The sequence below is a fragment of the Cibotium barometz genome, chromosome 53 (assembly GCF_041138505.1).
Source record: "Cibotium barometz isolate CiBa-2024 chromosome 53, ASM4113850v1, whole genome shotgun sequence".
Classification (NCBI taxonomy): Eukaryota; Viridiplantae; Streptophyta; class Polypodiopsida; order Cyatheales; family Cibotiaceae; genus Cibotium; species Cibotium barometz.
Genome location: NC_141098.1, coordinates 9547614 through 9570523, shown reverse-complemented (window position 1 = coordinate 9570523; position 22910 = coordinate 9547614). Strand labels below are relative to the sequence as shown.

At 44.2% G+C, this 22910-nt stretch overlaps 1 protein-coding gene across 10 annotated transcripts in view; it reads right to left on the bottom strand.

Annotated features, from left to right (window-relative positions):
• LOC147608261 (protein NEOXANTHIN-DEFICIENT 1-like) overlaps positions 1-22910 on the bottom strand; it is a 128248-nt gene that overhangs the window by 61929 nt on the left and 43409 nt on the right. For 4 of the 10 annotated variants that reach the window (XM_086788868.1, XM_086788869.1, XM_086788870.1 and 1 more), the window contains one exon: positions 8418-8466. The exons of the other annotated variants lie outside the window; for them this stretch is intronic. In XM_086788868.1, coding sequence (XP_086644994.1) covers positions 8418-8466 — 49 coding nt within the window. The remainder of the gene's footprint in view (positions 1-8417; positions 8467-22910) is intronic. 10 annotated transcript variants of the gene reach the window in all.

The window sequence follows — 22910 nt, the reverse complement described above, 5'->3', positions numbered from 1 at the left end:
AAGTCACAAACATAGTGGTTAAGATGGCAAACGGAACTATTGCCAAACCTATTGGAATGTTAAGGGACCTTAAGATCAAGGTCTTGGGATACAAAGTAAGACATACCTTCATCGTAATGGATTTCTCTAAGCATCCTATGTCATATCAAATGATCTTAGGACGTTCTTTCATGAGGGAAGCACAAATGGTGCATGACTGGTCGAAAAACCATGTCTACCTACAATTCCACGACTCTGTCATTCGAGTTGATCTTGAGAATGGTCGCGCGCATCCTTTAGGAAGCAAGGTTATCATCGATAATCGATCGGATACCACTAATCACTCATCCCCATGAAAGTATTGCTATACATGCAAAGAAGAGACTGATGATGGGAAAGATTCTCCTTATATGGATGTCCTACCAGGTATGACTGAGTCGGATAACGTGGATTGGGTACACCTAGCGGCAACCATAGACACATGGGGAAATAGAGGCACAAGTTGGGTAACGCCTGAGGGGCAAGATATGACACCATTAGTGCCAATAACCATGATAGGTGTTATGCACTTGACTTCTGATAGCAATAAAGTGGCAAACTCCATTGACACTGAAAGTAGCGAAGACTCTGACCAATGCAACTCTAAGTCTGAATCTCAAGAAGAAACTGACTCTGAGCCTAATGGGGGGGATGAATCAAATATTCACCCAAGTGTGGAAGCAAGGTGCTCAAGGCCTAGGACAGTGATCTCCTGCACTTCATCCGAGAGTGAGGGGGACACAAGTGAAGATCGCCCAAGTGAGTCCGAATCTGATAGGAACAAAAATCAAAAACTTGGTAAGAAGAAAACGAGACATAAGCGACAACGCTATCGAGCTAATGTACGAACCACAATAAACAAAGAGAGATCCACTGCAGAATAGCTTAGTTATGTAGGAGCTATGGACGCTCATCGGAAGTTAGCGGATAATTGGGGACAATACCTCCAAAGTGTCATGTGGTGTATTCCGCAACCTCATGACGTCGCCCAATTAGAAATCGAAGAGAAGCCAAAACTAAGTCGTACTGCGAGAAGGCGGCAAAACCAAGAGTTAGCTCAGCAACAAAAGAATGCGGAATTAAAAGAAAAAAACCTGGCACAACAGGAACCGGTAGACTTACACCCCGCACCCGAGCATTTCAAATCATTTACCACAGGGGAACGTAAAGTCGTCTACACAAAAGCCCAACGAACGCCTACCAATGAGAGTAGCGGTGTCTACGATGGCCCGGCGGTAGTTAAGGAGATAGAACTAGCAGATCCAGGTGAGGAGTCTAACCCAGTTTTTATTGCTCAAGACCTTACCCAGACGGAGGAAGCTACACTCAAGAAGCTTCTTAAGGAATTCAAAGACATATTTGCTTGGACATATCATGATATGAAGGGTGTTCCACCCTCGGTGGTGCAACATACGATTCCAATGATTAGCACTGCTAAACCAGTCCAGCAACGTCCCTACCCAATGAATCCTAAGTACGCAAAGACTGTACAAGAGGAAATTGAAAAGCTTGTAAAATGTGGATTCATATACCCTATTGAGCACTCAGAATGGGTTTCTCCGATAGTCATCGTACCAAAGAAGAATGGGAAACTCAGAGTGTGCGTTGATCTCAAAAAGGTTAATGCAGCCACCAGAAGGGATCATTACCCCTTGCCGTATTCTGAACATGTGCTTGAAAGAGTTGCAGGCAAGGAGGCATATAGCTTTTTAGATGGGTACTCTGGTTACAATCAGATCACAATTGCAGTAGAGGACCAAGCTAAAACAGCTTTTATAACGGAGTTTGGAGTGTTTGCCTTTCGCGTCATGGCCTTTGGCTTGACCAATGCACCTGCAACATTCCAACGATTGATAAACACAGCCTTTAAGGAATATCTAAGAACCATGCTCCACAGGAAGAATCACACGATGGTTATTGATTCTGCTTGAGTTTGATTTCACTGTTGTTGTGAGACCTGGCAAAAAACATGTCATGGCTGATCATTTGTCTCACATACCTAATGGTGAGGCTCCTACGGGAGTTGATGATGACTTACCTGACACTTCCCTGTTCATGGTGGAGACAATGCCTGAATGGAGTGAGAAGATTGTTAACTTTTTGGTTAATGGCTTTCCACCCAAGGAGCTTCGTAAAGATCTAGCGCGAAAGCTGATCAAGGAATGCGAACCCTATTGCCTAATAGCCGGGACTCTTTATAAAAGAGGAAAGGATGACGTTCTTAGGCGTTGTGCCCGAGAGGATGAGTATCTATACATTTTGCAAGAGGCACATATGGGCGTAGCCGGTGGTCACTTCTCAGGAGACTTAACTGCGCGAAAGATCTTACAATCAGGGTATTAGTGGCCCACTATGTTCGAAGATGCATCACTTTTTGTGAAGGGTTGCGATGAATGCAAACGCTACAAGAAACCCCAGCGGAAAGATCAGATGCCCCTACACCCAACTAAAGTAAACCAACCATTTGAAAAGTGGGGTTTAGACTTTGTAGGTCTGATTAGCCCAGCGGCCCGCAACACACAATCTCGCTATATTATTGTGGCCACTGACTATATGACCAAATGGGCTGAAGCGAAAGCGACACGTAAGGCAGATGCAAGGACAACAGCCAAGTTCCTTTTTGAAAATATAATCACACACTTCGGTTGTTCTTTTGAACTTGTGAGCGACAATGATACGCATTTTATAAATGAAGTAATTAAGGAGCTCACAACAAATTTCATGATATCCCATTATAAATCTACTCCTTATTATCCGCAAGCCAATGGCCAAGCCGAGAGTACCAACAAGACTTTAATCTCTGTTTTGACAAAGACTGTTGAAGCTCATCGCACGGATTGGGATCTATCAATGCCAAGAGTGGAAACAGGCAGTGTGGTCTCCAAGGCTCCACTTACTATACCAAAGAGTACATACAAATGGGTTCCAAAAGCTTCGTTAACAGCTACCTCCCCGCTCAATCTTGTTCAGACAAGAAGCCTTGTAGAAGGAAAGCAGCTACCCGCCCGAGAAAAGGCAACGTAACATCACGATGGATTCCTAAAAAATTATTAGTAGCCCAAGGGTACTACGAAGGGAATGACCAGATTTGGGTCCCTAAACATAAGCTGAATCCCTCTACATCACCTGTAAAACCTTGCAAACCAAATGTTGCCACCCCAACGACAATTCAAGACCGTGGTAAGGGAAAGGTAACAGAGTGCTCCGCACCACTTCTTCCAGAGCTACTTTGGATTCTCAAACGATATCGATCAATACCACCTAGCTCAGGAAGGGGGGAGCCACATGAAGCTTCTAGCTCCTCATGCCAGGCACACGTTGATATAGAAGTTTCTTCATGCTCTACACCTACTCTTGTCAACACCCAACAAGAGACCGATGAGTCTATGTCTCCCCTTGTAAAAGTATCGTCGGAAACCATTTCCTCCATTCGTCAATGGGAGCGTACACTACCATCTCTGCAATTTGATGTGGCCACAAGGGTTATAAAAAGCTATCTGCCCACATCACCACCTATGACCCGCTGGACAAATTGGTTCCAAGAGGCTGCAACATCATTGCAAAAAATATGATCTACCTAAGGAAAGGGGGAGCATGTACTCACGCTCGACATTCTATTGCTTCCTCCCTAACCTTCTCCCCTGACTATGTAATTGCCAAATTCAAGGGGATGTATATATATACCTTCATACACAAAAAAGAAAAGAAAAGAAAAACAAAAAATAGTAAAAAGAGCAAGAGCACATTAAGAGAAGAAATATCCGTATACAATCAGGAACTAGATTGACCTGTCATAAACCTACTGATGCTATATCTGTGTTTGCAGATATGGCAAATGCAAGAGCATCACACACTTCATCCACCTTTAGTGAGAGGTATCATCTGTACCTTTCTCAGATATTTCACATGTGCTATCCTGTAATTAAAACCGAATTGGATCATATAGATGTACTAGCCAGAGAGGAAAATGTTGAGGAATTAGAATGGCTAATTCGCCTATTGACCATGACTGACCCCTACTCCGTAGAGGACATATCCCCGATAGCCCAATGCTTTTCTTTTCCACAAAATGGCTATCCTCGCATGGTTACATTCTTGATGAGTTTATGTGGATGGGAAAACGAAAAAGATATATCTGACAACGATGAATGGACGGATGAAACTCATGGCACTACCGAGGCTGACTTTATTTATTTGGATGATGCGGATAGAGGCTAAGCCTTAGGGCTAGAGCCAGGACTCTACAACATCCTCTTACCATATCCTCAGTAGTAGTGTGGTGAGACTGGTAGGTAGGTTAGTGTTTTCAAGTTTTTTCTAGTTTGGAGTCCTTAAACGAGTCTTTAATTTTTCACACTGATGCGCCTCTCGAAGTATAGTGCTTGTTAGTTGGTTGTACAGGTTAAAAAGTTTGAGGTGGGTTCACTTTCAAGTCCTGAGACAGCCGCAACGTTCATACATAAATATCTCATCAAATTGCGAGCATTTCTCATCGAAACAAGGAGATCTTCAAAATACAGGGGTAATTCTTCCATGCCCACTCTCTTTCGTTTTTACTGTTCAATTAATTGCATGAATTATAATGCTAACCACATGGAACTTGTAAAAGCACTACTTAGTTTTTGCAGTTGCCTGACGTGCTAGAGTGAATCATTAATGAGTTTAACCTTATTGGATATATTCTTGAGAATGCATGAAGTCTTTAGTTAACCTGGGAATATGGTTGACTGAAGTCTAGGGTTATAACCATCTTAATGTTTGAACAACCTGGCTCTGTGTGTGTTGACCTCTAGGACATAGCTTTTACCCCTTTGTCGAAAGGATGTAAGAACACATTATAGTTCAGGAGCGAAGATCAAAAGAAATAAATAAATAAATAAATAAATAAATAAAAAGCCTACAATGAATGGCAAAACAAGTCTATTATGTGCTCTAATGTTGGCCTATCGTCTTATTGACACTTGGGAGGCGAGAAGTATTCTACTCCAGACCGATGCCCTGGGTTGGTAGGGGGTAGGCTTGCCTAAGCTGAACTAATAGATTCCTGGAGAATGCCTTGTGTTAAGCATGATACTAGGATCAATGTTAGTTTTGCCTTAGGGAGGTCGCCATTGTGTGTAAAAATGTCACGTGCATAAAGAAATAAAGGCAAAAGGCTACTGTAACTCTGATGTTTCTTATGTCCCTATGCTCGTGGTATTAACTTGTTCTTAGAGCAGACACATTGTGGTCATCTGTTTATTTATTAAGCTGGGTAATTTCCCTTGACTTAGGTCAGTTATAGACCTTGATTAACCTTCGACACCTTGCTAACTCTTGATTTGCTTTCAATATTTTTAAACTCCTCTTAAATTGCTACGCTAGCTCATTCATGTGGCCCCTTAAACTAAGTTCTCATGCAACATCCATTGTGGTCTAACATGCTTGAAATTATTACACTTCATATCTTTTGAATTGCAGCATACTTTCACTCTACTTCCCTGTTTTGCAGACGGTCTACTACAACCCTATCGAGCTTACCATACCATAGATTCCGAATCTACATCAGGAAAGGGGTCATATTAACCTATGACGGACATTGAGACGTACTATGTTTTACGTCATGTAATTAATTTAAGTATTCTGAGTCATAGGCCGGGCTTGTCGGCACCACATCTAAAGGATAAAGAGATTGGGTGATCACCGATGAGAGGCACACCTTGAATATCAGCAGGATAAGGGTTAGGATCGGCCGGCCATGTGTGGACGCCCATGTGTGAACGGCTAGGTTTCATATAAGAGTCAAATGTAACCCTAAAACTCTCACTCTCAATGTGTTGAGAATGCAAAGTGTGCTCTTGCCTTATCTTCTCGGTCCCCTTCTCCTGCGTGTGTGTGTGTGTGTGTGTGAGAGAGAGAGAGAGAGAGAGAGCGATCGAGCACTGTGTGGCGGCACGGCGGTGGCGAGGCGGTAGAGCGACGGAGGCGACTCCTTCTTCACTGCGACGCGAAATGAGTGACACACCTATGATTTCTGTTTGAGCTTGCTAGTTTCTGGTTGTATGCTTGTAGCCCTTCGTGGCTCGCATACGGTGTTCGGCAAGTCCCCAGCTCCGACTCGTGCGGTAAAAGCTATGTGCGTTTTTACCGCACGAGTCCGAGCTGGGGATTTGCTGAACACCGTGCGAGCCACGAATGACTGCAAGCATACAACCAAAAACTAGCAAGCTCAAACAGAAAGCAAAGGTTTGTCACTCACCGCTCAACCGCCGTCGTGAAGGATTCTCGCGTCGCAGTGAAGAAGGAGCCGCCACCACCGCTCTACCACCTCCTCACCGCCGCGCCGCCACAGAGTGCTGGATCGCTCTCTCTCTCTCTCTCTCTCTCTCTCTCTCTCTCTCTCTCTCTCTCTCTCACACACACACACACGCAGGAGAAGGGGACCGAGAAGATAAGGCAAGAGCACACTTTGCATTCAACACATTGAGAATGAGAGTTTTAGGATTACATTTGACTCTTATATGAAACCTAGCCGTTCACACATGGGCGTTCACACATGGCCGGCCGATCCTAACCCTTATCCTGCTGATATTCAAGGTGCGCCTCTCATCGGCGATCACTCAATCCCTTCATCCTTTACATGTGGTGCCGACAACCCTGGCCCATGACTCAGAATACTTAAATTAATTACATGACGTAAAACATAGTACGTCTCAATGTCCGTCATAGGTTAACATGACCCCTTTCCTGATGTAGATTGCGTCCTCGGAATCTATGGTATAGTAAGCTCGATAGGGTTTGTTGTGGTAGACCGTCTGCAAAAGAGGGAAGTAGAGTGGAAGTATGCTGGAATTCAAAAGATATAAAGTGTAATAAATTCAAGCATGTTAGACCACAATGGATATTGCATGAGAACTTAGTTTAAGGGGTCACATGAATGAGCTAGCGTAGCAATTTAAGAGGAGTTTAAAAATATTGAAAGTAAATCAAGAGTTAGCAAAGTGTCGAAGATTAATCAAGGTCTATAACTGGCCTAAGTCAAGGAAAATTACCCAGCTTAATAAATAAACAGATGACCACAATGTGTCTGCTCTAAGAAAAAGTTAATACCACGAGCCTAGGAACATAAGAAACATCAGAGTTACAGGAGCCTTTTGCCTTTATTTCTTTATGCACGTGACATTTTTACACACAATGGCGACCTCCCTAAAGCAAAACTAACATCGATCCTGGTACCATGTTTAACACAAGGCATTCTCCAAGAATCTATTAGTTCACCTTAGGCAAGACTACCCCCTACCAACCCAGGACATCGGTCTGGAGTAGAATACTCCTCGCCTACCAAGTGTCAATAAAGCGATAGGCCAACATTAGAGCACATAATAGACTTGTATTGCCATTCATTGTAGGCTTTTTATTTATTTATTTATTTATTTATTTTGATCTTCGCTCCTGAACTATAATGTGTTCTTACATCCTTTCGACAAAGGGGTAAAAGCTATGTCCTACAGCTCAACACACACACAGTCAGGTTGTTCAAACATTAAGATGGTTATAACCCTAGACTTAAGTCAACCATATTCCCAGGTTAACTAAAGACTTCATGCATTCTCAAGAATATATCCAATAAGGTTAAACTCATTAATGATTCACTCTAGCACGTCACACAACTTCAAAAACTAAGTAGTGCTTTTAAAAGTTCCATGTGGTTACATTATAATTCATGCAATTAATTGAACAGTAAAAACGAAAGAGAGTGGGCATGGAAGAATTACATCTGTACTTTGGAGATCTCCTTGATTCGATGAGAAATGCCCGCAATTTGATGAGATATTTATGTATGAACGTTGCGGCTGTCTCAGGACTTGAAAGCGAACCCACCTCAAACTTTTCAACCTGTACAACCAACTAACAAGCACTATACTTCGAGAGGCGCATCAGTGTGAAAAATTAAAGACTCGTTTAAGAACTCCAAGCTAGAAAAAACTTGAAAACACTAACCTACCTACCACTCACCACACTACTACTGAGGATATGGTAAGAGGATGTTGTACAATCCTGGCTCTAGCCCTAAGGCTAAGCCTCTATCCGCATCATCCAAATAAATAAAGTCAGCCTCGGTAGTGCCATGAGTTTCATCTGTCCATTCATCGTTGTCAGATATATCTTTTTCGTTTTCTCATCCACATAAACGCATCAAGAATGTAACCATGCGAGGATAATCATCCTGTGGAAAAGGAAAGTCTTGGGCTATCGGGAATATGTCCTCTACAGAGTAGGGGTCACTCATGGTCAATAGGCGAATTAGTCATTCTAATTCCTCAACATTTTTCTCTCTGGCTAGTACATCTATATGATCCAATTCGGTTTTAATTACAGGATAGCACATGTGAAATATCTGAGAAAGGTACAAATGATACCTCTCACCAAAGGTGGATGAAGTGTGTGATGCTCTTGCATTTCCCATATCTGCAAACACAGATATAGCATCAGTAGAGTTATGACAGGTCAATCTAGTTCCTGATTGTATACGAATATATTTCCTCCTCTTAATGTACTCTTGCTCTTTTTACTATTTTTTGTTTTTCTTTTCTTTTCTTTTTTGTGTATCAAGCTATATATATACATCCCCTTGAATTTGGCAATTACATGGTCAGGGGAGAAGGTTAGGGAGGAAGCAATAGAATATCGAGCGTGAGTACATGCTCCCCCTTTCCTTAGGTAGATCATATTTTTTGCAATGATGTTGCAGCCTCTTGGAACCAATTTGTCCAGCGGGTCATAGGTGGTGATGTGGGCAGATAGCTTTTTATGACCCTTGTGGCCACATCAAATTGCAGAGATGGTAGTGTACGCTCCCATTGACGAATGGAGCAAATGGTTTCCGACGATACTTTTACAAGGGGAGACATAGACTCATCGGTCTCTTGTTGGGTGTTGACAAGAGTAGGTGTAGAGCATGAAGAAACTTCTATATCAACGTGTGCCTGGCATGAGGAGCTAGAAGCTTCATGTGGCTCCCCCCTTCCTGAGCTAGGTGGTATTGATCGATATCGTTTGGGAATCCAAACTAGCTCTGGAAGAAGTGGTGCGGAGCACTCTGTTACCTTTCCCTTACCACGGTCTTGAATTGTCGTTGGAGTGGCAACATTTGGTTTGCAAGGTTTTACAGGTGATGTAGAGGGATTCAGCTTATGTTTAGGGACCCAAATCTGGTCATTCCCTTCGTAGTACCCTTGGGCTACTAATAATTTTTTAGGAATCCATCGTGATGTTACGTTGACTTTTCCCGGGCGGGTAGCTGCTTTCCTTCTACGAGGCTTCTTGTCTGAACGAGATTGAGCAGGGGAGGTAGCTGTTAACCAAGCTTTTGGGACCCATTTGTATATACTCTTTGGTATAGTAAGTGTAGCTTTGCGTACTTAGGATTCATTGGGTAGGGACGTTGCTAGACTGGTTTAGCAATGCTAATCATTGGAATCGTGTGTTGCACCACCGAGGGTGGAACACCCTTCATATCATGATATGTCCAAGCAAATATGTCTTTGAATTCCTTAAGAAGCTTCTTGAGTGTAGCTTCCTCCGTCTGGGTGAGGTCTTGAGCAATAAAAACTGGGTTAGACTCCTCACCTGAATCTGCTAGTTCTATCTCCTTAACTACCGCCGGGCCATCGTAGACACCGCTACTCCCATTGGTAGGCGTTCGTTGGGCTTTTGTGTAGACGACTTTACGTTCCCCTGTGGTAAATGATTTGAAATGCTCGGGTGCGGGGTGTAAGTCTACCGGTTCCTGTTGTGCCAGGTTTTTTTCTTTTAATTCCGCATTCTTTTGTTGCTGAGCTAACTCTTGGTTTTGCCGCCTTCTCGCAGTACGACTTAGTTTTGGCTTCTCTTCGATTTCTAATTGGGCGACGTCATGAGGTTGCGGAATACACCACATGACACTTTGGAGGTATTGTCTCCAATTATCCGCTAACTTCCGATGAGCGTCAATAGCTCCTAAATAACTAAGACATTCTGCAGTGGATCTCTCTTTGTTTATTGTGGTTCGTACATTAGCTCGATAGCGTTGTCGCTTATGTCTGGTTTTCTTCTTACAAAGTTTTTGATTTTTGTTTCTATTAGATTCAGACTCACTTGGTCGATCTTCACTTGTGTCTCCCTCACTCTCGGATGAACTGCAGGAGGTCATTGTCCTAGGCCTTGAGCACGTTGCTTCCACACTTGGGTGAATATTTGATTCATCCCCCCCATCAGGCTCAGAGTCAGTTTCTTAATGAGATTTAGACATTTATGCAATAGCGCCTTAGGTGTCAGGTCATCTTTCTTTGCACATGCTAGATCTATAGAGCTCACCAGAGTTTATGGCTGAAATGCATTGGTCAGAGTCTTCGCTACTTTCAGTGTCGGGAGAGTTTGCCACTTTTTTGCCATCAGGAGTCAAGTGCATAACACCTATCATGTTTACTGGCACTAATGGTGGCATATCTTGCCCCTCAGGCGTTACCCAACTTATGCCTCTATTTCCCCATGTGTCTATGGTTGTCGCTAGGTGTACCCAATCCACGTTATCCGACTCAGTCATACCCGGTAGGACATCCATTTAAGGAGAATCTTTCCCATCCTCAGTCTCTTTTTTGCATCTATAGCAATACTTTAATGGGGCTGAGTGAATAGTGGTATCCGATCGATTATCAATGATAACCTTGCTTCCTAAAGGATGGGCGCGACCATTCTCAAGATCAACTCGAATGACAGAGTCCTGGAATTGTAGGTAGACATGGTTTTTCGACCAGTCATGCACCATTTGTGCTTCCCTCATGAAAGGACGTCCTAAGATCATTTGATATGACCTAGGATGCTTGGAGAAATCCATTACAATGAAGGTATGTCTTACCTTGTATCCCAGAACCTTGATCTTAAGGTCCCTTAACATTCCAATAGGTTTAGCTATGGTACCGTTTGCCATCTTAACCACTATAATTGTGACTTCGAGGTGAGGTCTTCCCATAGATTCCCAACAGTTTTTAGTCACAATGCTCACTCCAGCACCACCATCAAGGATTCCCTTTAGAGTTAATCCCTTGGTAGTAATGGGGAGGGTTGCATTAGATTCGTCACCTTCAAAGTACTGTCCCAACTTGTCAACTTGTATTTCAACGACCGAGTCTTCATCTAGGTTGGGTTGTAGATCCCAATGTTCCCCTTTATCTTGAAGCATGTCGGGTCTATCCATATTTGCAAATTGTGGTAACCCCGCCTTCAGTTCTCCATTGAGAAATGCCCGAAGAGCTAAGAATAGCTCAGGATCTCCGTATAACTTGGATATGAGCGTGGTTCTCATTTCAGAGGACATGAAATCCATTAGTTTGGACACATTCAACGGTACTTTTCGAGATATCGGCCCCTGACTAGGGACTGGTGAAGATGGGATCACTTCCTCCTCGATGGGGTCAGGCATTCCGTCACTAAACATTCTTTCAAGCAAGAAGGGTGGTTGCCCACTTCCTGATGTCTTATCCTTACTTTCTTCTCGAATGATGCTAGGTACAGCTAACGGTTTATGGTTCCTGTGAGGCTGAACTTGCGTAGCAAACACTGTGTCTGGAATTTTGATTCTTCTAGGGTTTACTGGCTCCAGTTCTCTTTGTGTTTCTTCCACCAAACCCCTTAAGTGTTGCACTTGTTCAATCTCCTCAACTGGGTTTGGGTAAGTTTCAATCTTTTTCTTGAGGGTTTTTTGGCCCACGTGGCTTGTCTTGGGGAGTCTCAGTCACTTTGGGCGGCTGAGAGGGCATTAGCTGACTTGGTTGTGGGGCCGGGGGAGTTTCCTTTTGTTTCCCCTGATTTATGTATTCGCTTGATTCTCCTTCGTTGAGCTCCCGAGTGGGGTCTTCCCTTAAGGTAGTGGCTTTGGTCCCCATGGTTTCTGTTGAATCAGAATTATCTTCAGGATCATTCATATACACGGGGTCGTCTAATATTCCTATGTAAGTCTTTGAACTAGGCTTGGAGCTCATGGCATTAAGCGATCTCTTCCGCCGCGTTTTCTTTTTCTTTGCTCGAGTAATTGATGCAGTATCTCTCTCTTCGAGAATGTAGTTTTGATTTTGAAGCATTGACCGTGTAACTACATTCGCGGGTACAACAGGTGTGGTTCCTCGTGCCTCGTTGGTGACCTCAACCAAATTCAATGGCGTAATCTTGGGTGCACTAGGATTATGTGGACATTGAGCGATCAAATGATCTATGCTACAACGATTACATGTAAGTACGGGCATTCCCGATGTGCTCCCTTGATTTGGTTGCATTTGAGTAGCGGTCTTCTGTGGCCTATTAGGGCACTCCGCTACACGATGCGGTCCACCACAATCGTAGCATTGAAGAGGTGGTCTCCTCGCCAAGGTATTAAGGTTTTGCCCTCTTGTGGCGAGAGCAGCCGCTTGATATACAGGCTTGACTTGCCCGAAATGATCCTCCATGTAATACTGGGAAGTCATTTCAAACCTATCAATCCCATATGAAACAATGGGGTCTATCTCCTCTTCATAATCCCCACACGCACTATGTGACTCACAACCCATCTGGTTTATAGGGGTAATCCTTGGATGGGAGGTTGTGGTCCTAGCACTGGCGGTGGTAACGGCACAGACTGGACTACATTCGGGTTCCTTGGAACTATGTGCTGTGACGGTTGCTCGACCGGTGGTGCAGGCATCAATGCGGGTATGAGGTGTGTTTGACCAGGCTAGTGGTGCCTGATTTGCCAACATACGCTTAGGTACTAGGCAATCCTTAGATTGATGGCCATACTTACCACATGCATTGCAATTCCCATTGAATTTGACTCTGAATGTGGGACATTCACTCGTGCTATGTGGTCCTAAGCAAACCGAACACCATTGTTGCTCTCTCCTTGGGTACATATGGCTATTTTGAGGAGCTCGATTACCCCTAAAGTATTCTTGGAGAGCCTTAGTAAGGTCGGTCACAGACATTTCGGATATCTTGGGCTCCTTGGCAATAGGTTTTACCATCATTGGCTCGTGCCCAGATACTTGCGAACTACCGGATTTTGCCTCCGAAGACACCTTTTTACCTGCAATCATCAAGTTGTCTTCTAACTGGATTGCATTGGCACTGACTGCTTCCCACGTCGTAAGAGCTCTAATGACTAGGCCATTGTATATGTCCTCGTGGCGCAATCCTCGGATGAATCTATCGAGCAGTTGGTTGTTATTGAAGCGCTCATCGGGAGCGCAGCGAGAATTTAGATGCTTTAATCGACTAATAAAGTCTCTCACTGACTCCCCTTCCTCGCGTTCAGCTTTTTGGAGTTGAGATGCTACTCCCCAAAGCACACCCTCACGTATGTATTCTTTCAAAAACAATCTCTTGAGAGTGGGATAGTGAGTACGCTCTTCAACCCTTAAAGTTCGATACCAATCTCCAGCTTTCCCACCCAAGGTTAAGTCTAAGGCTTTACACTTATGTAGCTCATTGTGCTCTTCCAAGGAATCACACACGTGTTCAAAAACTTCAATGTGCTTCCTAACATCTTCGTTACCACTGAAGTTCTGAGTGAGCTTGGCCACTTGTACCGCCTTGCTTCTAGGTTCTCTCTCAGGCATGCTCCGCATGTTTTCCGCAATAGATCGTCCGATCGTCTAAGCAAACGCTGCGAGATCACCTAGGTGAGCAGGCATAGCAGGTGGAGGCACTTCTGGGATAGCCTGGTTGACAGGAGTTGGCATTGGTCTTGATATGTATGCAGCTGACGTAGGATATGATATGTGACTAGGCCTAGCTCCTCTTGGATAAGGGTCGTGATAAGGCGGTCGTGGAGCATATGCCATTGGCATAACAAGAGGCGTATGAGCATGAGTAGCAATAGGTACATATGGTCGATATGCACTGGTACGCACTGTGGTAGGTACTGTACCACTAGGTAGCGGTGTCGTACTAACTACAGTGGTAAGAGATGCACTTTCCGTCATGCTCATCATAGGAGTAGGCATTGTGGATTCCTTAATGGAAAGTTGAGCCAAGGTTGGAAAGCTAAAGTTACTGCTCGTGGGCTCAACCTGCATTGAGACTCCAGGCGAAACAACATACGAAGGGTTAATGGGACTCACCGAGCAAGTCTCCAATTGTGACAGGGTTGGTTGTTTGGCCTTGCCTGTATCCAAAAATCTCATAGGCCAGTGGAAACTAGGTTCACTCCCCTATTTTGCCTCTCGAATTGGATAATTCTATGAATAACCTCACATATCATTTGTTATTGCTCCTCTAGATTAGTGGCACTAGATGTAGATCGTATGACTTCTAACCAACCTACATGGTATGTGTAACCCGTGTATAGGTCAGTCAGAGTCTCCGTGTGTAGATCATATCCCAATTTTCATTGAGAAATATCCCATCTAGACTCAGCGTGCCAAACGGTTCTCTTGAAGTGGACGCAATGTCACTTCTTATGGATTGACCTCTAGGGACCTCTACTTTAGAAAGCGCATCAGAAGGTGGTAGCTCAGTAGCGCCTTCATTAAACGAAGCAGGTAGAATATCCACATGGACACTCTTTGGGAGGGTAGGGTCTACATGAGATGTGAATGGCGAATCTACTACTTCTCCTTCTTCGTTTACTTCGCTTGTCGCATGTTCAGAGCGTGTAGCTCTACTAAAGGTCTCTATTAGACGACTAAACATGCTAGATCCGGGTTGTGAGGCCCAAACTGTCATGTTTTGGCTTGCCTCCTCAGGGTTCTTGGTAGGGTGCCCTTCCATGGGTTCTAAGTTAGAGGACGAGTCACTATTCGCTATTCGTGGATCTTGGGTTGCACTTCCTTGGGTTCTAGCTGAAGGCCAAGATGCTAACGTGGAGGGATGGTGTGAGCCTGCGTAGACTGAAACGCTTTCTAGTTGCTCAGATTCTAGCACCCGATCAGAGCGTAGATGCATGTGACGTGGATACCCTACGGGCGTTGGTAACTACCCATGAAGCCCACCCAAATGGTTTCTCGGGTGTTTCGCACCCCGTTTTTACTTGTTTTTGTATTGTTTTCAACCCGTTTTTTACCCCCTTACTTATGGACGAACCTGGACTAGGGCGTGTGATAGCTCGAGACGAGCGTATCGTTCGAGGGATCCTAGCGTGCTTTAGAGCACAGTGTTCGCCTATCCGGAGCTCCTGTGGTCCTCAGAACGGTCTATTTGCTTGTGGCGGAAGGGTGAAGGCTTTATCCCACATACTCACTCCACTCCTTGGCGGGTGGACTATATATAGAGCTCCACTTCCCTTTAGCTTTCACTTGAAAGAAAGCTATGGAGGCTCACTCTCCTATATATATATATCAAAAGACCGAGACCGAGGCCAGGGCCGGGGTCGGGGTCGGGGTCAATTGGGGGTTTTTTCTTTTCAAAAATTTTTTCTCCAAATAAAAAATCTTTCCTCTCCACAGAGGTTCTGTTTTCTTCTTTTTTTTCTCTCTTTTTTTTAAAACTTTTTTTTTATTTTAATTTTGCCTTTTTTAATTTTGTTTTTTCTTTTTTTCCTTTTTTTTTTCTTTCAAAAAAAAAGTTTTCTAGGGTTCAGAGATCCCCTCGTCCGTGTGCTCACACACGCGCACAACGCAGAAAACCAGAAAACAGAGCGCGCACGCGCTACCCGCGGAACAAGAAAATACCCAGGATAACCAGAATTACAGAAACAAATTGCAGAATACAAAAAACGTCAACAACATACACACAATCGCCTTTCCTACAGTATAAATTACACTTCACGCAGAAGCCCGAGCTGCAAACTGGAGCTTGGTGCAGGGCATTTCCCTGGCAGCGGCACCAAAAATGTGCGTTTTTACCGCAGGAGTCGGAGCTTGGGACTTGCCGAACACCTTACGCGAGCCACGAATGGCTGCAAGCATACAACCAGAAACTAGCAAGCTCAAACAGAAAGCAAAGGTGTGTCACTCACCGCTCAAACCGCCGTCGTGAAGGATTCTCGCGTCGCAGTGAAGAAGGAGCCGCCGCCGCCGCCGCCGCTCTACCACCTCGCCACCGCCGTGCCGCCACAGAGTGCTCGATCGCTCTCTCTCTCTCTCTCTTCAACACACACACGCAGCAGAAGGAGACCGAGAAGATAAGGCAAGAGCACACTTTGCATTCAACACATTGAGAATGAGAGTTTTAGGATTACATTTGACTCTTGTATGAAACCTAGCCGTTCACACATGGGCGTCCACACATGGCCGGCCGATCCTAACTCTTATCCTGCTGATATTCAAGGTGCGCCTCTCATCGGCGATCACCCAATCCCTTTATCCTTTACATGTGGTGCCGACAAGCCCGGCCCATGACTCAGAATACTTAAATTAATTACATGACGTAAAACATAGTACGTCTCAATCTCCGTCATAGGTTAACAACGTCATAAGTTTACCGCACGAGTCGGATCTGGGGACTTGCCATACACCGTATGCGAGGAATACCTCAAACTTGTCAACCTGTAGAACCAACTAACAAGCACTATACTTCCAGAGGCGCATCAGTGTGAAAAATTAAAGACTCGTTTAAGGACTCCAAACTAAAAAAAACTTAAAAACACTAACCTACCTACCAGTCACCACACTACTACTGAGGATATGGTAAGAGGATGTTGTAGAGTCCTGGCTCTAGCCCTAAGGCTAAACCTCTATACGCATCATCCAAATAAATAAAGTCAGCCTCGATAGTGCCATGAGTTTCATCCGTCCATTCATCGTCCTCATATATATCTTTTTCGTTTTCCCATCCACATAAACTCATCAAGAATGTGACCATGCGAGGATAGTCATTTTGTGGAAAAGGAAAGCATTGGGCTATCGGGGATATGTCCTCTACTACGGAGTAGGGGTCAGTCATGGTCAACAGGCGAATTAGCCATTCTAATTCCTCAACACTTTCCTCTCTGGCTAGTACATCTATATGATCCAATTCGGTTTTAATTACAGGATAGCACATGTGAAATATCTGAGAAAGGTACAGATGATACCACAGGTCAATCTAGTTCCTGATTGTATACGAATATATTTCCTCCTCTTAATGTGCTCTTGCTCTTTTTACTATTTTTTGTTTTTCTTTTCTTTTCTTTTTTGTGTATCAAGCTATATATATACATCCCCTTGAATTTGGCAATTACATGGTCAGGGGAGAAGGTTAGGAAGGAAGCAATAGAATGTCGAGCGTGAGTACATGCTCCCTCTTTCCTTAGGTAGATCATATTTTTTGCAATGATGTTACAGCCTCTTGGAACCAATTTGTCCAGCAGGTCATAGGTGGTGATGTGGGCAGATAGCTTCTTATGACCCTTGTGGCCAATCAAATTGCAGAGATGGTAGTGTACGCTCCCATTGACGAATGGAGCAAATGGTTTCCGACGATACTTTTACAAGGGGAGACATAGACTCATCGGTCTCTTGTTGGGTGTTGACAAGAGTAGGTGTAGAGCATGAAGAAACTTCTATATCAACGTGTGTCTGGCATGAGGAGCTAGAAGCTTCATGTGGCTCCCCCCTTCCTGAGCTAGGTGGTATTGATCGATATCGTTTGGGAATCCAAACTAGCTCTGGAAGAAGTGGTGCGGAGCACTCTGTTACCTTTCCCTTACCACGGTCTTGAATTGTCGTTGGGGTGGCAACATTTGGTTTGCAAGGTTTTACAGGTGATGTAGAGGGATTCAGCTTATGTTTAGGGACCCAAATCTGGTCATTCCCTTCGTAGTACCCTTTGGGCTACTAATAATTTCTTAGGAATCCATCGTGATGTTACGTTGCCTTTTCTCGGGCGGGTAGCTGCTTTCCTTCTACGAGGCTTCTTGTCTGAACGAGATTGAGCAGGGGAGATAGCTGTTAACGAAGCTTTTGGGACCCATTTGTATGTACTCTTAGGTATAGTAAGTGGAGCCTTGGAGACCACACTGCCTGTTTCCACTCTTGGCATTGAAGCGTTAGAGGGGTGGCAAACAATCAAAGATGGTTTTGCCACTTGACTTTGTGATTTTTCGTTATCTAGCATTTTGTCTTGAGTCGATGGCTTAGGTGCGGGATTTTGAGCGGTGAGACCGAGAGCGGGTTCTTGCGTTGTAACTCGCCTGGTTGCCCAATCAATATTGCACTTGGTGGCTAACATCCATTTGCGCCCTAAGTTTACGGTTCCCTCCATGGTACCACCAAGCATAACCAAAAAGCTTTGAATTACGGTCCCCTTGTCATAGGCAACCGAAGTGTTCAGAATTCCTGAGACAAGGGTTTTCTTCTTGTTGATACCTTTAACTTGGATAGCACTCTTGGATAAAGGTGGTTTTCCAAGTTGACACCACACGCCATATGATAGCAAATTGTGTTGAGCTCCTGTATCCAATAATGCATTATACAGCACCTCCCCGTAAGGACTCTGTAACTCAATTGGGTATCTTAGAGGCGGGTCAGATTCCAGTGAATCCTCCTCTGCCTCCTCGAAAAATGCTTGCGTAATCCCCAAGTTGGCTTCTCGTTGGCGCCTAGCACGCTGTTGACGTTCTTTGGCTTCAATTCTTGCTTGTATCTTCTTAAGCTCAGCTTGTTCTTTAGCTGCCTTCTTCTGATGGATTGCATGTAACTCCTCTTGGCTCAAGGGGGTCATAGTATCTTTTGAATTTACTCCCATTAAGGAATCCAATAGTTTCAACTCCGTCGAGAGTCTCCACTCGGATGGTACCCTGCGGGGTAATTTCACATACTCTATACGGTCCATTACCAGCATATTTGAGCTTCTTCTTTTCGTTACGCACTCCATACATCAGGACTTTATCCCCAACCTTGATGTCCTTGTCTTTCAGGTGGCGATCAAACCATTTTTTCCTTCTATCCTTCTCCACAAGGGCATTATACACAGCCAATTGTCTTTCTTCGTTTAGCCGCTCAAGGATATACAGACGCTCTACTAAGGGATTACCATCCCAACCCTCTTGAGTAGCAACACGAAGACTAGGAATGACAAATTCCCACGGCATGACTGCTTCTTGGCCATATACCATTTTGAATGGTGTGCAATTAATAGCCACTTTGTACACAGTACGATAGGCCCATAAAGCTGTCGTAAGCTTTAGATCCCAATCCGTGCGATGAGCTTCAACAGTCTTTGTCAAAACAGAGATTAAAGTCTTGTTGGTACTCTCGGCTTGGCCATTCGCTTGCGGATAATCAGGAGTATATTTATAATGGGATATCATGAAATTTGTTGTGAGCTCCTTAATCACTTCATTTATAAAATGCGTACCATTGTCGCTCACGAGTTCAAAAGGACAACCAAAGCATGTGATTATATTTTCAAAGAGGAACTTGGCTGTTGTCCTTGCATCTACCTTACGTGTCGCTTTCGCTTCAGCCCATTTGGTCATATAGTCAGTGGCCACAATAATATAGCGAGATTGTGTGTTGCGGGCCGTTGGGCTAATCGGACCTACAAAGTCTAAACCCCACTTTTCAAATGGTTGGTTTACTTTAATTGGGTGTAGGGGCATCTGATCTTTCCGCTCGGGTTTCTTGTAGCGTTGGCATTCATCACAACCCTTCACAAAAAGTGATGCATCTTGGAACATAGTGGGCCACCAATACCCTGATTGTAAGATCTTTCGCGCAGGTAAGTCTCCTGAGAAGTGACCACCGGCTACGCCCATATGTGCCTCTTGCAAAATGTATAGATACTCATCCTCTCGGGCACAACGCCTAAGAACGTCATCCTTTCCTCTTTTATAAAGAGTCCCGGCTATCAAGCAATAGGGTTCGCATTCCTTGATCACCTTTCGCGCTAGATCTTTACGAAGCTCCTTGGGTGGAAAGCCATTAACCAAAAAGTTAACAATCTTCTCACTCCATTCAGGCATTGTCTCCACCATGAACAGGGAAGTGTCAGGTAAGTCATCATCAGCTCCCGTAGGAGCCTCACCATTAGGTATGCGAGACAAATGATCAACCATGACATGTTTTTTGCCAGGTCTCACAACAACAGTGAAATCAAACTCAAGAAGAATCAATAGTCATCGTGTGATTCTTCCTGTGAAGCATGGTTTGTTTACCAGATATAACAATGCTTGATGATCCACATAGACTCATCGGTCTCTTGTTGGGTGTTGACAAGAGTAGGTGTAGAGCATGAAGAAACTTCTATATCAACGTGTGCCTGGCATGAGGAGCTAGAAGCTTCATGTGGCTCCCCCCTTCCTGAGCTAGGTGGTATTGATCGATATCGTTTGGGAATCCAAACTAGCTCTGGAAGAAGTGGTGCAGAGCACTCTGTTACCTTTCCCTTACCACGGTCTTGAATTGTCGTTGGGGTGGCAACATTTGGTTTGCAAGGTTTTACAGGTGATCTAGAGGGATTCAGCTTATGTTTAGGGACCCAAATCTGGTCATTCCCTTCGTAGTACCCTTGAGCTACTAATAATTTTTTAGGAATCCATCGTGATGTTACGTTGCCTTTTCTCGGGCGGGTAGCTGCTTTCCTTCTACAAGGCTTCATGTCTGAACAAGATTGAGCAAGGGAGATAGCTGTTAACGAAGCTTTTGGGACCCATTTGTATGTACTCTTTGGTATAGTAAGTAGAGCCTAGGAGACCACACTGCCTGTTTCCACTCTTGGCATTGAAGCGTTAGAGGGGTGGCAAACAATCAAAGATGGTTTTGCCACTTGACTTTGTGATTTTTCATTATCTAGCATTTTGTCCAGAGTCGATGGCTTAGGTGCGGGATTTTGAGCGGTGAGACCGAGAGCGGGTTCTTGCGTTGTAACTCGCCTGGTTGCCCAATCAATATTGCACTTGGTGACTAACATCCATTTGCGCCCTAAGTTTACGGTTCCCTCCATGGTACCAGCATGCATAACCAAAAAGCTTTGAATTACGGTCCCCTTGTCATAGGCAACCGGAGTGTTCAGAATTCCTGAGACAGGGGTTTTCTTCTTGTTGATACCTTTAACTTGGATAGCACTTTTGGATAAAGGTGGTTTTCCAAGTTGACACCACACGCCATATGATAGCAAATTGTGTTGAGCTCCTGTATCCAATAATGCATTATATAGCACCTCCCCGTAAGGACTCTGTAACTCAATTGGGTATCTTAGAGGCAGGTCAGATTCCAGTGAATCCTCCTTTGCCTCCTCGAAAAATGCTTGCGTAATCCCCAAGTTGGCTTCTCGTTGGCGCCTAGCACGCTGTTGACGTTCTTTGGCTTCAATTCTTGCTTGTATCTTCTTAAGCTCAGCTTGTTCTTTAGCTGCCTTCTTCTGATGGATTGCATGTAACTCCTCTTGGCTCAGGGGGTCATAGTATCTCTTGAATTTACTCCCATTAAGGAATCCAATAGTTTCAACTCCGTCGAGAGTCTCCACTCGGATGGTACCCTGCAGGGTAATTTCACATACTCTATACGGTCCCTTACCAGCATATTCGAGCTTCTTCTTTTCGTTACGCACTCCATACATCAGGACTTTATCCCCAACCTTGATGTCCTTGTCTTTCAGGTGGCGATCAAACCATTTTTTCCTTCTATCCTTCTCCACAAGGGCATTGTACACAGCCAATTGTCTTTCTTCGTTTAGCCGCTCAAGGATATACAGACGCTCTACTAAGGGATTACCATCCCAACCCTCTTGAGTAGCAACACGAAGACTAGGAATGACAAAATCCCACGGCATGACTGCTTCTTGGCCATATACCATTTTGAATGGTGTGCAATTAATAGCCACTTTGTACGCAGTACGATAGGCCCATAAAGCTGTTGTAAGCTTTAGATCCCAATCCGTGCGATGAGCTTCAACAGTCTTTGTCAAAATAGAGATTAAAGTCTTGTTGGTGCTCTCGGCTTGGCCATTCGCTTGCGGATAATAAGGAGTAGATTTATAATGGGATATCATGAAATTTGTTGTGAGCTCCTTAATCACTTCATTTATAAAATGCGTACCATTGTCGCTCACGAGTTCAAAAGGACAACCGAAGCGTGTGATTATATTTTCAAAGAGGAACTTGGCTGTTGTCCTTGCATCTGCCTTACATGTCGCTTTCGCTTCAGCCCATTTGGTCATATAATAGTCAGTGGCCACAATAATATAGCGAGATTATGTGTTGCGGGCCGTTGGGCTAATCGGACCTACAAAGTCTAAACCCCACTTTTCAAATGGTTGGTTTACTTTAATTGGGTGTAGGGGCATGTGATCTTTCCGCTGGGGTTTCTTGTAGCGTTGGCATTCATCACAACCCTTCACAAAAAGTGATGCATCTTCGAACATAGTGGGCCACCAATACCCTGATTGTAAGATCTTTCGCGCAGTTAAGTCTCCTGAGAAGTGACCACCGGTTACGCCCATATGTGCCTCTTGCAAAATGTATAGATACTCATCCTCTCGGGCACAACGCCTAAGAACGTCATCCTTTCCTCTTTTATAAAGAGTCCCGGCTATCAAGCAATAGGGTTCGCATTCCTTGATCACCTTTCGCGCTAGATCTTTACGAAGCTCCTTGGGTGGAAAGCCATTAACCAAAAAGTTAACAATCTTCTCACTCCATTCAGGCATTGTCTCCACCATGAACAGGGAAGTGTCAGGTAAGTCATCATCAACTCCCGTAGGAGCCTCACCATTAGATATGCGAGACAAATGATCAGCCATGACATGTTTTTTGCCAGGTCTCACAACAACAGTGAAATCAAACTCAAGCAGAATCAATAACCATCGTGTGATTCTTCCTGTGGAGCATGGTTTGTTTACCAGATACAACAATGCTTGATGATCCACATAGAAAACAAACTTGGTGGCAAGGAGGTAATAACGAAATTTCCTTACTGCATATATCATTGCCAACCCTTCTCGCTCCGTAGTGGTGTAGTTCATCTCAGCATCGTTCAACT